The sequence below is a fragment of the Cololabis saira genome, chromosome 17 (genome assembly GCF_033807715.1).
Source record: "Cololabis saira isolate AMF1-May2022 chromosome 17, fColSai1.1, whole genome shotgun sequence".
NCBI lineage: Eukaryota > Metazoa > Chordata > Actinopteri > Beloniformes > Belonidae > Cololabis > Cololabis saira.
Window position 1 is genome coordinate 25,375,126 of NC_084603.1, and position 16,275 is coordinate 25,391,400.

Consider the following 16,275-nt stretch of genomic DNA (forward strand, 5'->3'; position numbering starts at 1 on the left):
GACTGATTTCAATACTTTGTTATTGAAACTAATAAACAAAAAGAAAAATCGACAGATCTCAGACAGCGTGACGTTAATCATCTATTTAAATGTTGTTAAGTGTGTCAGTGTTGGTATCTGTTGCATATGAATAACTATATTTATGTTTGAGTGGGAGCCGCCTAACTTCACTCCACCACGTGCCCGTGCTCTGCTCTCAGTGACACCAAAACCTGCCCGTTTGTTTTGGTAGTCTTTTCACCCCTCTGTGCAGTCATTCTTGGTCTCCTGGCGGTCACCGCACATGGTTTTGGGTTTGTTTTCCCTCTTTTCAGTCACTGTGTTTCTTTTAGCTGTCATTTTGCATGGGCTTGGGAAATGGAGTATGTGCTCGGGCAGAGTACACAACAGAGCAGAGTGAGGGAAGGAAAACATTGGTCTGCCACCATAAGCTGACAAATTCAAAACAGCCGCAAATACCAGAGCAGGTCAAAAAGGTAAAATAGTGCTACAATAGTTTTTTTTTTTCTTACCTCTTCCAAAAACTTTATCTACAATAATTTACACCACTATGATGCATCTTATCACACTTGACATCATTAAAATTGCTAACACTAGTATTCTACTCACTATAGACTATATATTGAATATATGCTCAACGTCAAAATGCATTACTCATCCACTGAATTGTTATGTGATTGACAGTCCACAATAAGTCATTAATCAAGGGATCATCATCTTTCTCCACACAACGTGTTTATGTATTCGTCCCCTGCATGCCTGGTGCAGAGTGGGCACAATCTGTGACAACAGCAACTAAGCTATTGATTCACAAATTACCACCACTTCTAATATATTAAGATATTCACAGGAGCATTTTGGATCTGCACTGAATGAGAAGCTGTGCTTATTTCTTTATCCCCGAGATGCCTCATGTTAATTTGATAAGGGAATATAATTGCCTTGGATTAGATGCAAATGTACGTGAGGAAACGGTACCTACAGCAGACGGTGTTTCTGGGAGCTAAAGCAGAATTCAGTGGCGCCCAGGGAAAGATCAAAGCAATATGTCATTAATGAGACATAAAGGCCTTTACGCATTCACAACCTGTGCACTAATTTATTTGTCAGTACTTAACTTTAGATTAATAGTGGCCCATTCATGGGAAGCTAATTGAAATGCAGTACACCAGAAAGAATGATTAAATGAATTAGCTCAGAAGATTGGCGATAATCAAAGATGAAGTTTCGTCCATTAAGAGTTCTTGATCTCTATGATAGAAACAAGTGTACATGGTGTATGTAAGCGTGTTTATAATAGTGCTGTAAATCATTAAAGCTCTCCATAGAATTGCTGTACAGTACCATGATGTGTCTCAGAAGGGGTCTCTATTTTTCCTTTCTCTAATGTAAATGTGTCCATTATTTGTTTTAAGAGTCCAGCTTTCAACTCTGCCGTCTGCTTTCAGGCTTGTCAGAGTTCAAAGCTGCTGCCAACCAGACTACTAGAAGCAATACTAGAAGAAGATAACTGTGACAAACAGTACTAATTGTAGTCTGCTCCAGTGGCAGATCTAGACTATTTTACATGGGGTGGCAGAGAAAAAAAGTCAGATTTCTGACTTTTTTCTCAGAATTGTATGTTTTTTTTCTTCAGTGGCCCTGATACTCTTCCTTATATCCCCTCTGTATTTTGATGTGTCTTAAAAAAATCATGAACAAGACAGTGACAAAATGACCAAATTCAGCTAACACTGTTTCTCTACCACAGGATGGGGCTAATTGCAATTAGAGATAAAATAAGATGAATTGTATAGCTTTACATATCTAACCTTAAAACAGAGTATCATCTTTTGTGGCTACACTGGAATTATGAATAGATAAGAAAAACATATCAGTTGGTTCAGCTGAACTGAGGGTTGTTCCTCTGACTCATTTCCATCTTTTTCCTCCTCATCTCCTTTCCTCACAACACTGTCTTTTTGTTCGTCTTCTTCCCCACTTTGTTGCTGCTCTGGTCCTCTCTCAGTGGCCCTCCTCACACCTGAACCTCCTGACTTCTCCTCCATTCTTTCTTCTTCATTTCTCTCTTTCTTCTGTTTATCTCTCCTGGTCCCTGTTTTTGCTAAAATAACTTGTAATGTTTCCGTTTTCAAATGTTGTCTAAAGGCTGGAATATACCGTACTTGCCTTTTGACCCTGCCTTTGCATCCGTTCGTGCACACAACCAGCTGCGTTGTGAACGAACGTCGCTCGCGCACCACACAAGGAGAATGCCTCATACGGACGTAACCGGTTGCGGTCGGTATGCAAAGCCAGAGTTGGAAAAATAATAAAATATTTAGTATAAGTAGTAGTAATAGTATCATAAAACAGCTGGTTGGACAACGGATAAATAAACACCACAGCAAGACTACATGAAAAGGAGATCACTCCATTGCTTTGCTTGTGATCACGACAAAAGGAAACAGCGCCATCGGAGAGAGGCCGTCGGGAGAGCGAGGAGCGCTCGTCACCCTCGTCTTGCTGATGCGGGCAATTGATGAGAAACACCTGCAATACTTTCGCATGTCCCGAGCTTCGTTTGATGACTTGTTACATCGGATTACCCCACTAATTCAGCACAAAACCACACACAGTGAGTCCATGACCGCAGCAGAGCGGCTGGCTGCCATCCTGCGCTTCATGGCGACAGGGACGAACTATAGCTGTAGCAGCCAGTTAAGCTATGAGCGTGCACACGCTTCTTGTCAGGAGATTCACTTACTTCGAAATATCTGTAGCCAGCTTAGGCGATTGATTATTGGTGGACAAAACCCAACAACAAAGACCTCTATTTTCTGATTGGCCGATAGGTTGGTAACTCAAGATGGCTACTCTGAGCTGTCGATGGGTGACTTGCTTTACACCAACAATTCAGACATAACAACCGTTTTAACAAATGATTAACAAACGTACTGAACACTCGTCTATGGCGGTTGGTACCGGGTTAAAATTTAACTTGGTTAAATAAATGTAACTTGACTTGAACTTAAAAATAAGTGAAAATATCACCGCTGGGCTGTGGAAGCTTATTTAACCGAATTTGCCAGCTTGCTCTCTCCACTGCTGCCTGCATCGTCTCATCTACACAGCAGCACCTGCAGGAGGTCTGTCACACAGACTCCCAGCATGTGGGAGGTGGGGGGGCATGACTAAGTACATAAGGGCCAAATATAATCTTTTATAGTTAAAAAAAACAAACTAATGCCTTATTTCAATGCATTGGGGAGCTTTTGATCAGGGTAGTCAGAGTAGCATTAACATTAGGGGGGCAAGGCTCTTGAATGGCGGGGCAGCTGCCCCCCCTGTAGATTCGCCCCTGCTCTGCTCAATGTATTTAATTTGATGAACAGAGAAGGGGCAGAACATGTTTGTTCATTTTATTTCCACACAGGCTTTTATCCCATCTTCCTCTTTGACTATTTGCTCCTCTGCATTTAGTGACATCACAAACAAAAAGCTCAGCAATATGACTTACCTGATGGATGAAGACCTGTGCACCTCGAGGACTCATGAGCAACACAGCCCGCCGTAAGGTGTCCCGGTAACGGTTGAGCTCCTCAGTTCGCATTGTATTGAAAAGGTCGGTGAATACTCTGCTGATGTTTCGGTCCACCCTCTGCAAGGAAACGTCCAGACCGAGCCGCGAAGCCTGGTCCATAAACGTTTGCAAACCCCGGATATCTGATGGAGGAAAAAAGATGGCATGAGGACGCGACATGATCAGAGATACAAACACAATCAGAGACAGTCAAGAGTTCTTCAGGCAGATGCTGCTTCAGCCCTGGAGCATTAAATTAAAATTGTTGATAAACAGCCTGTGAATTCAACACCTGAACATCTGAGACATTCTCAGGCTTCATTGGAAATGCTTCAAAGCAGATTTAGTCATTTGCTCCCGATCTTAAAGCGTGACAAAACTCAACAAGCACTTGTGTTCCTCTGCTTCCTGGGGTTTACATAACGTGAACCTGCAGGCAGGTGTGGCTGTCTCCACACAACTGTGCATTTGCCTATAGCCACAGTACAGGAAACTGCTTGAGAAAAAGACTGCACTGTGCGCACAAATCAAGGCTGATATGCAGCAGAAGGCTCACGATAAGCACAGCCATCCCAGCAGCTGCTCAGCACGTGCCAAGTCATGCTGCAATGTTAATGAGAGCTTGGAAGAATCACTTGGGTCAGACCTCTTTTTGTATCCACGGTGGACATGTGGGTGTATGTGTTTTCCCCAGTTGCATTGCTGAGGGTTTGATGACTCATCGAGTGCATCGCTGCTTCAGAATAAAGCACCGAGAACAGACAATATGCAGAGGTAAGTTGGCTCACATATAGCTGCGTAAATACACACAGCTGCACAGATGGCTGCACACGGAATTATGCATGGCTGCAAGTTCAGATATGTCAAATTAAACTTTTCTCTGTGCGTGCTGAATTTAGATCAGAAAAAACCTGACTTGGACCATATCATGGGCCAACTGAGTTAACAGTGTGATTAAGTTATTTTTCAAGAAATCATTGCAAAATCTTTTTTTCGACATTTGTAGTATTGCCATTCATCTTTTGGGTAACGTAAATGCACAAAGTTGCTCCTGGATCCTCCTCAGAATAAAAATGTTCAAAGGGCAGAACAAAACTTGAAATTAAATCATTCATCATTTTGAAGCATCACCAAACTCCTACAGCAACATTCTTCGAACACTCTTCCTTACCAACACACCGCTTAGTGCTGTCCAAATTGAAATGGCAACCCCCCCGTGGTGTATTTTGATTACTGTCTAATGGACCTCTGAGGAATCATTTCTTTGTTAAAGTACCAACAATCTTAAAGTTAATCACAATTTCTTCTCTGATGTCCCATAACTGGATGAGAAGTTAGAATCAAATTTGGTTTCGATACCGTTTGTAAACGTAATATTTATCAGGATTGACATTATGACTCCATGGATACGGTAGGTCGTCCTCCAGCTGGAAGGTCAGAGAATTCATCTCAAGTCTTGCAAGTCTTGTGGAAGTCTTCTTAGCAAAAAAGCACTATTTTGATCATTTGTATTTGTTAAGGAAGGCCATAGTCATTAGTAAGTGGGTAGGTTTCCAGGTGCCATAAAGTAAAAACCTTGCCATGTTTCTAGGTCAGCCTGTACATATAGAACAGTGGTTTTCACTAACGGCCTCCTATCTACATGCAGAGGAGCTGGTTTAGTGATTGGTTGGGACAACTACTGGAACAGGATTTTACTTTATTGCACCTGCATTATCCACCTCTGACACCAACATGGTTCAAAAAGCCAACTAGACGGATGAGATCAACATGGAAGCATTTGATCTGGTTGCTGAGCTTCAGTTTGCATAAATACACAGCAATGAGGGTGATAAACAAGAAAGAAAGAGTCAAACTTGAAGCATAGCCAAAGACCTGTCTCAGCGTCATAGAAGCTCCTGAACGTCCTCGCTGTGGGGCAGTTCTGTTTACAAGACAGTGGTTGAGACCCAGTAAAACCATCCCAGACTCCAATAATGGACTCTTCCCCTAAATTAATGATGCACTATGTGAGGTGCATCACCAATTTAGGGAAAGAGAGATCTTTGCATTTTACTTGAGTCCCTGATTATCTGTCAGAGAATAAGGTGAGTTTTAAGATTGCCAAGTTCACCATGCTGTTCTCATTTATATATTTTTTTTGCTCAACAAAATACGGTTAAATATGAAGGTTGAGCTGTGAGATGTGCCTTACTGGCATATAAAATGCTGGGTGATCAGCCCCTGGTTCCTGCTGCCAGAGGGGATGATTTAATCACAAAGAGGAAATAACAGGAAAACACAAACAGCTGCGGAACCCGACACTCCCTCAGTGTGATCTGAATGTGTCACGCGACACCTAAGGGTAGCAAATGGTAAATCTGCTGTAACTATGTGGAAACTAGATACATAAAACAGATTATTAATGCTGATAAACAGAGTTTATTCACGTGTATAAGCAGAGGTAGATTTTTATCTGACATGAATTATCTAATGTGGAAAATGGGTTGGATCATTATTCCCACTGTGAAGTCTAAACATAAATACAGTTTGTATAAACTGGGTGACTGAGATGAACCAACATTTAATCAACAGGTTTTTTCCTCCCTCAAAACAACCAACCATACAGGATAAAATTATCTTAAGAAAAAAGAAGTTCTGATTTAATAAAACCTTGAAGAGTTCAAGAAAAGAGATTAAGAGATTTTTTTTTTAGCAACATAAGCTGTTGGGTTAAAACTTGTTCAATATGAAATGAAACATTTCGTAACAAACAAACAAAAGTTTTAATCCCATGAAGTCTTTACTAAACAACTGCTCCATGACTTCTATCGAACCTTTGGATTTCAGAGCAGGCTTTTCCACGGGGCAGCCATGTCAGGGCTGCGGGAAGAGGATTACCGTGGAATTAAAGGTCTGATTTCTGCACATGTTTACCCAAGCATCAATCTGCACATTCCCTCTGAAGGTTTTAGATATGAAAATGTAACCGCTCTCTGGTTCTCACCTCAAACTTTACTCTTTCGCTGAATACTTGCTCACCGTTCTTGATATGCCTCCTTCTCCAAAGTGTATACAACCCTATAAGCTTTTTAAAGAGGATTGAAAAGTTCTACTGAAAGTGAAATACTTCATGAAGGTGATCTTACATCTTTTTTTCACCCCTGATTACTCAGGGCAAAATTAAAAAGGAGCTTCTTTCTTGGATTGGACCAAAGGAAACACGAGCATTTCATGATTAAAAGTATTAAAGCTTTTCAGTGAACTGTCAAGATACATTGCTGTCTAACCGCAAAAACCTGAGAAATAGCTTCGACCAGATTATGTTTACTAAACATTTTGAGGATTCTTTTCAAGTAATCACTTTTATTCCTATCAAAATAACATCAGTAATTAAATCCTTTTCAGCGACAGAGAGATAGATACGACAGCAGACACTGTGGGTTACAAACAGAGGCTAAAGCAAAACAGGAAGTATAAAGACATGACAGCTTCACTTTTAATCCTTTTTCTTGTTACCGGTCCATGCCAACAAAGTATTTAAAGTCAAATGCCACAATTTTAATTTTATGAATAAAAAAGGTGCCAAAAAAATAATGAGAATGTTGAGACCCATAGATGACAGCTGCATGGCAGTAAATCTGGTATTGACCATTTTTTACTTGAAACATCTGCCAGGAGGAATAACATCTGTAATATTTTATCTGCAGTGTGCTCACTAACAGCGGCTAATTATAATGATTGCCTTCCTTTCTTCTATGTTTTTGCCGATTTCCTCGAATGAGATCAGTATGGAATAATTTTGAATTGCGTTTTATGGCCGTACATTTAAGGAGGAATGAGTGGTTGCGGGAGTGTTTGGGGGCATTTCAGGGATTAATGATACAAAAAATAGGGATCTCTTAGAAACAAGAAAATAATAAGCAAATAACTCCTATCAACTGGGATGAGGACAGCTGGGAGAGATATCGACAATGCAGCCCAGAAAAAAATGTAACACTTTAAATGACATAGAACCGTTTTGGTACCGGCCTATTGGTACGTTGCAGATGTGTACCGATCCGAATGCAGTGTTTAACAGCAGCTACAGTATTTAACGGGCTTGTTTTGCATGCAGAGCACACTTCAAATCAGAGTTCCCACACGGACATCTTAAGTGCCAGACTGGATGGTTGTAGTCAACACCGGACTCCCACGTGAGTTTTTTTTCCACCGAGCAGACGTCGTGGCGGATGCACACAAGACGCCGGAGCTTGAAGACCCTCCCTTATCTTTAAGGTCTCCTGTGTGGGAACACTTCGGTTTCCCGGTGAAAAACAACAATGGACAAAGACAAGAAGATAAGATGAGAGCAGTGTGCCAACGTTGTTTAACAGTAATCAGGCATGTTTCTGGCAACACTTCAAACCTCATAACGCAATTGAAACGGCACCACATGAATGTGAATATCGCTGCTGCGAGGAAAGAAATGAGCATCGTGTCACGCAGCTACCTTTGGCATTTAAACAGGCTTTTGCCAGGAATTCAGATCTAATGCGATTGTAGTTTTTATAGCATCGGATCTGCGACTATACTATACTGTGTTGTTGAGAACACAGATTTTAAACACAGGTTTTATATTTTGTTTAATTTGAGAATAGTTTATTATTTGGAGAACTTAATAATAGATTTAAGCAGTATTCTATCTTTTATTCCTATTTTTATATATTTTTTTTATTTGTTACATTTTCATAAGAAAATGTATAAGTATAATTTTCAACTTTTGTTTGCAAAAGTTGAAAACTAAACAAAAAGCTATTTTTATTTTTTGTGTTTTTTTCCATTAAAATGAACCGAACCATGAGGTCAAAACCGAGGTACATATTGTGATTTTTGTGTACCGTTACACCCTTAGTGCATGCAGATGTCAAAACAAAGAGTCAGCAATGCGGGACAAAAACTGTTTACATGTTTTGCATTTTCAGTGCCCTCAAATATGTATGCAGTAGTGTGTGTGTGTGTGTGTGTGTGTGTGTGTGTGTGTGTGTGTGTGTGTGAGAGAGAGAGAGAGGGAGAGAGAGAGAGAGAGAGAGACACGAAAACATGAAAATTCTGCATTAAATATATGAATAAGATTTTATTATATTTTTTTCTCAAGTTATATTTACGCTACTGTCTTTTGTGTTTTTTTTTTACATGGTTGTAATTTGCTGGTCAGCAATACAGAAATGCCTAATTGCCAAACAGAGAATGTATCTTATGTTACACACACAAATGAAGCAAATGTGTGAAATCAAAATAGCTCACACAAATCACTAAGTAATAACAACAAAAACAAACCGAGAATGCAACCAAGACAAAAGTACTGATACTTCCCCTTCACTAATATGTGACAGCAAACCTTTGTGATCCATAAAAACCTATATTTATTCGTTGCTACTTCTCAATACTTCTGCTGGTACACAAAACTCGTATGTAAACCTGTCAGTTTTATTTTTGTTAATTTTTTCCAGAAAGATATGTGTTTATAATCCTGAAAGTGGCAGGTACTGCAAGATAAGTTTCTGCTTTTCTACATGGAAATGAGGAAGTGTGTACATGCCCAGTAAGTCTTTGTTTTCTGGTTTGCATGTTATATGTCATTAAATAGGATGCAGACGGAAGAAAAGCCGCTTGTGAGAGGAGATGCATGGCATGAAAAAAACATTGGTTCCACACAATAGTAGACATGAACAATGCATGAACAATGATCTGGCATTGTCCAATGTGGAAAGTGTATAGTAGTCTGAAAGGTGCATCTGAGAAACCGTTCAAAGTTAACACATGGCATGTTGTACAGTATATGTCTACATATCAAGTCATATTATAATTAAAATACAGAGCTCAAGAGACACTGGCAAAGACAAGACATTGTTGTAATGGAGATGTTGGACATGCTCTGCATGAAATAGAATAAAAATGCTACCATCTAAAAAGGAACTGGAAAGCTGCAGATGTTGACTTCTACAACTCAGATGATAATTAATGTTTTCCATCACTTGTTTTCTTGATCTGAGATGATGAAACCGAGAGAAGCAAAACCAGGTCCTATCAGAGCACGCTGAGATGGACTTAAATTACTTGGATGAATTACTATCTCTGTCATTGCTTTGTGAAAGGTGTTGAAAAATTATTATTATTGTTCAGTGGTTGCAGCTTTTGGCTGACAAAACCACTGTGCGAGTTTTAGTTCTTTTGAGAAACACAATAAATCGACTTACTTAAATCCATGCTTTTGGGATGGTAAAATCCTGCCTTCTTAGAAGAAAGACAGGCCCTAATGCAAATCAGATTGATAAATATGTAATAATAAATACGGACACCAGTGCAAATACACAAAAAGATTAAACTCATTACAATAATTTGGGGTGTTTTTTTTCTTTCTGAATTAATGTTAAAATAATGGTAAGAAACCAAAGATTTTTTTAAAGGATTTAGTTACTTGTTTAATGTATTTGTATCATTCAGCTCCAACTGTAGATGAACATTTGTTACTAAGGAGAATAAAGTTACTAAATATAGTTTTACTTCAATAATTTATTACCTCTAGTTCCTGGTAGTCTTTAGCATTAACATTTAAATCATGATTGACTGGATATTTAATTGTAATTGTTCCAAATTGAATCACAAATGTATTAAATGTTAGAATATCTTTAATCCCTCTATGAAAGTAATTTTAATGCATAAATATTCACTACCAGGCAAGTCTTACCTTTTCAAAAGAAGGGGATTGTGGGTAATGTGTGTTGATGCCATTTTGGGACGGTGGGTGCAGTTGAGGAATGTTTCTTGATATAAGCAACTAAACTGCTCACAATTAGTCATAAAGTGTCCACATAGGTTTGAGAATAACCATTATCTGAATATTGAATTAAATTCAATTCAATTTTATTTATATAGCATCTATTGCAACAGAAGTTGTGTCTAGGTGCTTTCTAGAGACCGATAACATGACCTCCGAGCAATATTGCTGACCTCGTTCAGCATTTTAGAAGTTAAGGGAGAGACACAGCTAATAAAGAGTTGTCTGTTCCTGGTCAATGCAGAGTTGCTGTTGACTTGCTATTTCGCCTTATTGTTTGTTTCTTTCTTAACCTTGCGGTGCCACTTATGCACATCATTACACCGACTCAGAAACAGAATCAGCACCTACAGTAGCTGTAACCATGGATTCACACCAAAAGCGCCATGGGCATCACAGGCGTCCGGCTGCCATTCATTGTCTATGAAAGCTTGCTGCAAGAGGCGTTGGAGGCGTCAATTTGAAGATGAGAGAATCTCAACTTTATGCAAATGAGCAGCAGCAACGAGGCAGCGTCCAATCACAGACCGCGATTCCCAAAGCAAGAAGCCTCAATGCACGTTGTATTTTCGTGTACACACAAACTTACACTCATTCACATGCGTACATGAGCATAGCTGTGCGCTAACAAACTTATTTTATCAGGAATTCATATATTTCATCCAGCAAACTGACATTTTTGCTGATTTGACTGCCGTTTTTACTTGAACTCTGCTTGAACACATAGCTGATGGTTGAGGAGCTGGATGGTCTGAACTATTTTATTTGCTACATCGATCCAACGCAAAACAATAAAAAAAAAAAAACGTGCTCATGAATCACAAAACACAGTTTAAACAATATGACCAATCCGCTATGACCCGATGTGTCAGTGGTGTTCACCGCAGACAGACTGCAGCCTCACCGGGACCAACGGCTCACCGATAGTTGCTGTTGATCTGCAGAACCCTGTAAGGAGCATTAAACTCACTCTTGTCTTTGCGGAAATAACGCCGAAATATAAAGAAGGCTTCCCAAAGTGCGATCCATGGTGAAAGTTGAAACCGAAGATGTGCACACTATATAAATATAGATATATGTATATGTGCTTTTTTCCCTCCAGTTCTGCAGCGCAGCTTAAAGCCCGGCCCACTGCAGGCGTCGCCAGGCGTCGGCAAGCAGCGCAATGCAGGCGTCCTGAGCAACCACAGGCAATTTTTTACGCTTTCGGTGTGAATCCACAGTAACACGTCCAGTCACAACATAACCAGGACAGCTTCTGCAGTTTGTCAATGCTTCCACAGCCTTGGCCTTCTGCTTGGCTTGTCTTTAATATCATCAGTTGAATGTGTTCTAATAAAAACATTAAACTTACTGATATAAGGGGTATAAAACTATTTTTACTTCCTACTTTGTGTTGTGGCCAGAAAAAACTAAATGAGTGGTATATTTCCAACATTAAACCTTTGACAGACTTCATATTTTCCTGTTACCACATTGTCACCGGTATCTGAATATGCATTTACCTACCCGTTTTCTTTCCTAATTTACTTTCTCTTTTATCTTCTCCTTGCCTCTATTCTTACGTAACGTTGTTCAAATGAGGGTCACATTTATGTGTTCACTCCCTGTGAAATTACCTGACACGGCAGTTGTCGGTGTTGAAAACCCCATGGCCTAAATGTCTGTCGAGAAGAAACATAATAAAATGTGTGAAAGTGTGTCATTATGTAGGGGCATCCTCTGTAATTTTTAGGTTTCAAACCTTCACATTATGCATAACAGCCTTAGAAACTCTCCACAAGATATCCTTTGTGTTTACCTATGTTTTGACCCTGCCTGTTGTTATAAATGTATGTTTTACATGAGTAACCACCTCCTACTTGGGACCAAAAGCAGCTTAATCAATCTCACACCTATTACAAGCCTAATTCTCTCCTCCTCCAAAATAGAGGCAGTCACCAGAGGGAGGACAGAGACGGATGCAGTGGCTCTGTAGTAATTTCCATCTGTGGGTTGACTCAAACACAAGTGCCATAGAGTCTGCCATTGTTCAACAATATCATCCTTTATTTAAGATTCCTATAATCACACTCTGGCTGCCTGTTATGCTCTTCTTGTTATGCTAAAGTGGGAAGGCAATGTTCCAGAGGGTTCTGTATGCAGATAGTTTACCTGCTGTCCATTCACACAATCAATACCTGGCTTCCTTTTTAAATTGACAAAAATGTCAGGAAACACAACTTATACAATGTTAACAAAGACATACAGATACATGAATCTTTAAAGAAAAAGCTGCATTAGTAACTGGGAGTTTGTATTCAATTGAAGATGTTCTTAAAGCTAAATGTAAATATCAGCATGGTCATGATTATGGTTTGTTATGTGAATAAACTAAAATATTTAAACTTTGGCAAACTATAATCCAACTTTTTAGGGCATTTTACACTGGTACTATGTAGGACTGTCTAAAGGAACTCACAAGTATGGTTCACATACCCGTAGGTCAGTGTGAGCAGAAAGATCAAGAATTAAGGATCATAGGTAAGAGGTCTGGGTACGGATTTCAGTAATCCTTGAAGCATCCTGTTTGCAATGTCAATGGGAGTCAATGTAGTAATACAGACTATAGTTTTCCTAGGAAGATACACAGAAACTGAACTAGCTGAAAATGATGCAATGTAATCTAGTGTGCCCTTATGCTGCACCACGAGTGTGCACAAACGCATTTGAAAACAGTCTCAATGGTTTGCGGGCCCCCACTGACCGGTCTTGCCAGTCAAAGGACTTCTGGAAATGTGCTGTGGAGCCTCTCAACAGATTGCAAGCAGAAGATTATTGTGATCTCTCGGCTGTGGACATTAATGTGTTTGGAGGTTGAGGTGATCGTGCAAAAATATCTACATGGGTGGTACGTGCCAAAGTAACATCCTCATGAATACAGGGTTTCCCAGAAGCCCACTCCTTCCTAATGAGATAATCAGTGTTATTCAGTTAACCTCAGAGGGATGGTAGTAATGTTTTGTCTGCTTAGTAAAGGGATTACAAATCTTATTGGGCATAATCCTGCGGGATTTATCAATGACCACTAAACCCCAATCCTCTCTGTAGCTGTAGCAGATTTAAATACTTGCTAACAAAAGAGGAATACTGATCTCCTGGTGAAACCACAGTAAAAAGCAGAGTGTCACCATTGTCACCTAAAACATCTTGAGACTGTCAGTCACAATGCAATTTATGGTGTTTTTGGAATACATCCACAATTATTGTATCCACATTATTGTATCCCTATCGTCTCCAAAGTGAAAAACAAATCGCCTTCAGGCACGATGTGACTTGCTTTTACATTCCCAAAGTGCGTTAAACACGCGTTCATCATCCAGCAATATTAGTGGAATCCAATTTTAAAAAACACACCTTTCGTTAGCTTTTTGAGATTCATATTGTCAAATGTAAGTCAACTTGATTGAGCTCTCCATTCAGCAGTTTTTCTGGTGTATTGTGTCTACTTAAATACGCGGTTGTTTTGAATAACAGGGAAAAGGCTTAAATCTTGGTTTCTCTGGAAAACATTAAAAGTAAAGTGAAGTGAATTTCTTTTAAATACACTAGTTTTAAAAGGACAAAAGTCACATTCTATTCAAATGTAATAAGACAACAGGAATTGATAACCACACAGTCACTTTGAGGGGAAGGTCCACATGCACACAGACTGCATTGTCTTTGACTGAAAAGGGAAAGTTTGAAGTCTATTTACCCCTCCCCCGACCGTGGACATGGACTCTGTGGGCTTGACATACAAAGGTTATTTTTTGCCCCCATCCTTTTTAAACTAAAAGGCATTACGGTATTAAACATTGTTCAGCACTACTACACAGCCTAATTCAAATCAAATAAAGTAAGACTGGTTGTAGAAAGTAAACCTGTATGTAAAAATCCTGTTTTTTGACACTGAGAAAGGAAAAACCAACAGGGGAGAGAACTAAAAAAGAAAAAAGATTGGACATTTGTTTGGTCATCAGTGGATATAGTTCTAGTGTTATCATTCGATTATATTTTTCAAGAGCGGCATAAGAGTAAGGCGATTTTCTCTTGAATGGAAATTAATTATGAAACAGTCTACCACAACAGAAAATCAAATTGTGTGTTCAAAATGTTTTGGGTGAAAACAGTAATGAATTGGCTCCCATGAAAGGTTTGATAACTCTGACCAATGCTCTGTCCTACGGTCAGATATAGGGTAGCACGGTATACCGGTACCAGTATAGTACCGCGGTACTAGAGTTTTGAAAACGGTACTATACCAGCATTTAAAAACAAACGGTACTTTTATTTATTTTTTCTATGCAAACGAATTGGTAAATTGGAGCCTGTCTCTTTAAGCACGGCAAGCTCAGCGAGTGTGACGTAGTTGCAGAAGCAGAGCCGCCTCCCCCTCCCACTCGCATGTTTAGACGGAGGAAAAGAGAGAAACGAGAAGTCGCGTGTTAGACAGACAGAGCGGGTTGAAATAAAGTTGAAATAAATAGAGATGGCAGATGCAGAAAAGCCCGTACTTGTGGAAAATGGGGGCCCGAAGTACGGTGTGGAAATATTTCGGGTTCAAACCGAGCGATATGGGCGAGCCACTGAACCCAGAAACACCGCAGTGCGAGCGGTGCGTGCGACAAAGTGTGTCTCGCAAAAGGAGGCAACACTTCAAACTTGTCCAAACGTTTAAAGGACAACCACGCGGACTTGTTCCCCGACTTCAGTCAAGAACGACAGCTGATAACTTTGTTCACCAGTTCACTGCACTGTCATGTCAATGAAAGAAGTACAAAGCCTCTCCCAGCCCCGTAGTAAACCTACAGTAGCTTACAGAGTTAAAACATGTCCATGGTTAATAAATGCAATTCTTAAAATATTTAAATACATTCCACAGACTAGAATATAACTTAAATATATTTGTATATATTTTAATATTATTTAATGTTTAATATATATTATAAACCATTAAGGCAATGAATTATTATTATATTGAAACGCACTTTGGTAAAACATTCCATTAGCCCACAATATCTAATCCTATCCTACAGGACTGTCTCAGAAAATTAGAATATTGTGATAAAGTTCTTTATTTTCTGTAATGCAATTTAAAAAAACTAAAATGTCATCCATTCTGGATTCATTACAAATCAACTGAAATATTGCAAGCCTTTTATTCTTTTAATATTGCTGATTATGGCTTACAGTTTAAGATTAGATTCCCAGAATATATTTGAGTTTTCTTAAACTGTAAGCCATGATCAGCAATATTAAAATAATAGAAGGCTTGCAATATTTCAGTTGATTTGTAATGAATCCAGAATGTATGACATTTTAATTTTTGTAATTGCATTACAGAAAATCACAATATTCAAATTTTCTGAGACAGTCCTTTAGATGATAGAATGAGCCTCAATTTATTTTTCTAGTTATGCCCATTTAATGTTTCAAGTGGCCTATACTTTCAAAACAAAAACCTTTTGAACAATGAGAACAAGTACAATAAAGCAATGGCATTCAAATTAAAATGAGCATGTTAATTAAAATACTGTACCCCCTCCCTCCCCCAATTACAGAAGTCTAGTGCTCCTTGCAGTATCTGTGTATTCCAGCATCAAGCTGTGCATCTGAACGTGTCTTCAGCACATCTGGGAATATCTGCAGTCCAAGGCGTTCTAGACTGACCGAGGAAAATGTACACATTCTTGTTTTCTTGGCTAGGAACCTGAAAAATGAAAAACAGTGATAGCCCGCCAGCCACCCTAGGAGGACTTTTTGCTGCTACAGTATTTTATTTAACATGGTGACTTTAATTTGAATGGCATTGCTTTATTTAACTTGTTCTCACTGTTCTAAAGTTTGAAAATTGTAATATACCATGCCAATTATTTATTTTATTCATTGTTGT

The 16,275-nt window shown here is 39.1% G+C and overlaps 1 protein-coding gene across 4 annotated transcripts in view; it reads right to left on the reverse strand.

Annotated features, from left to right (window-relative positions):
• Positions 1-16,275, reverse strand: part of grid1a (glutamate receptor, ionotropic, delta 1a) — a 289,273-nt gene that overhangs the window by 83,628 nt on the left and 189,370 nt on the right. For 3 of the 4 annotated variants that reach the window (XM_061744764.1, XM_061744766.1, XM_061744765.1), the window contains one exon: positions 3,500-3,705. In XM_061744764.1, the coding sequence (XP_061600748.1) occupies positions 3,500-3,705 (206 nt within the window). Of the gene's footprint in view, positions 1-3,499; positions 3,706-3,854; positions 3,974-16,275 lie in introns of those variants that run through there. The other variant, XM_061744767.1, reaches the window with a different exon arrangement.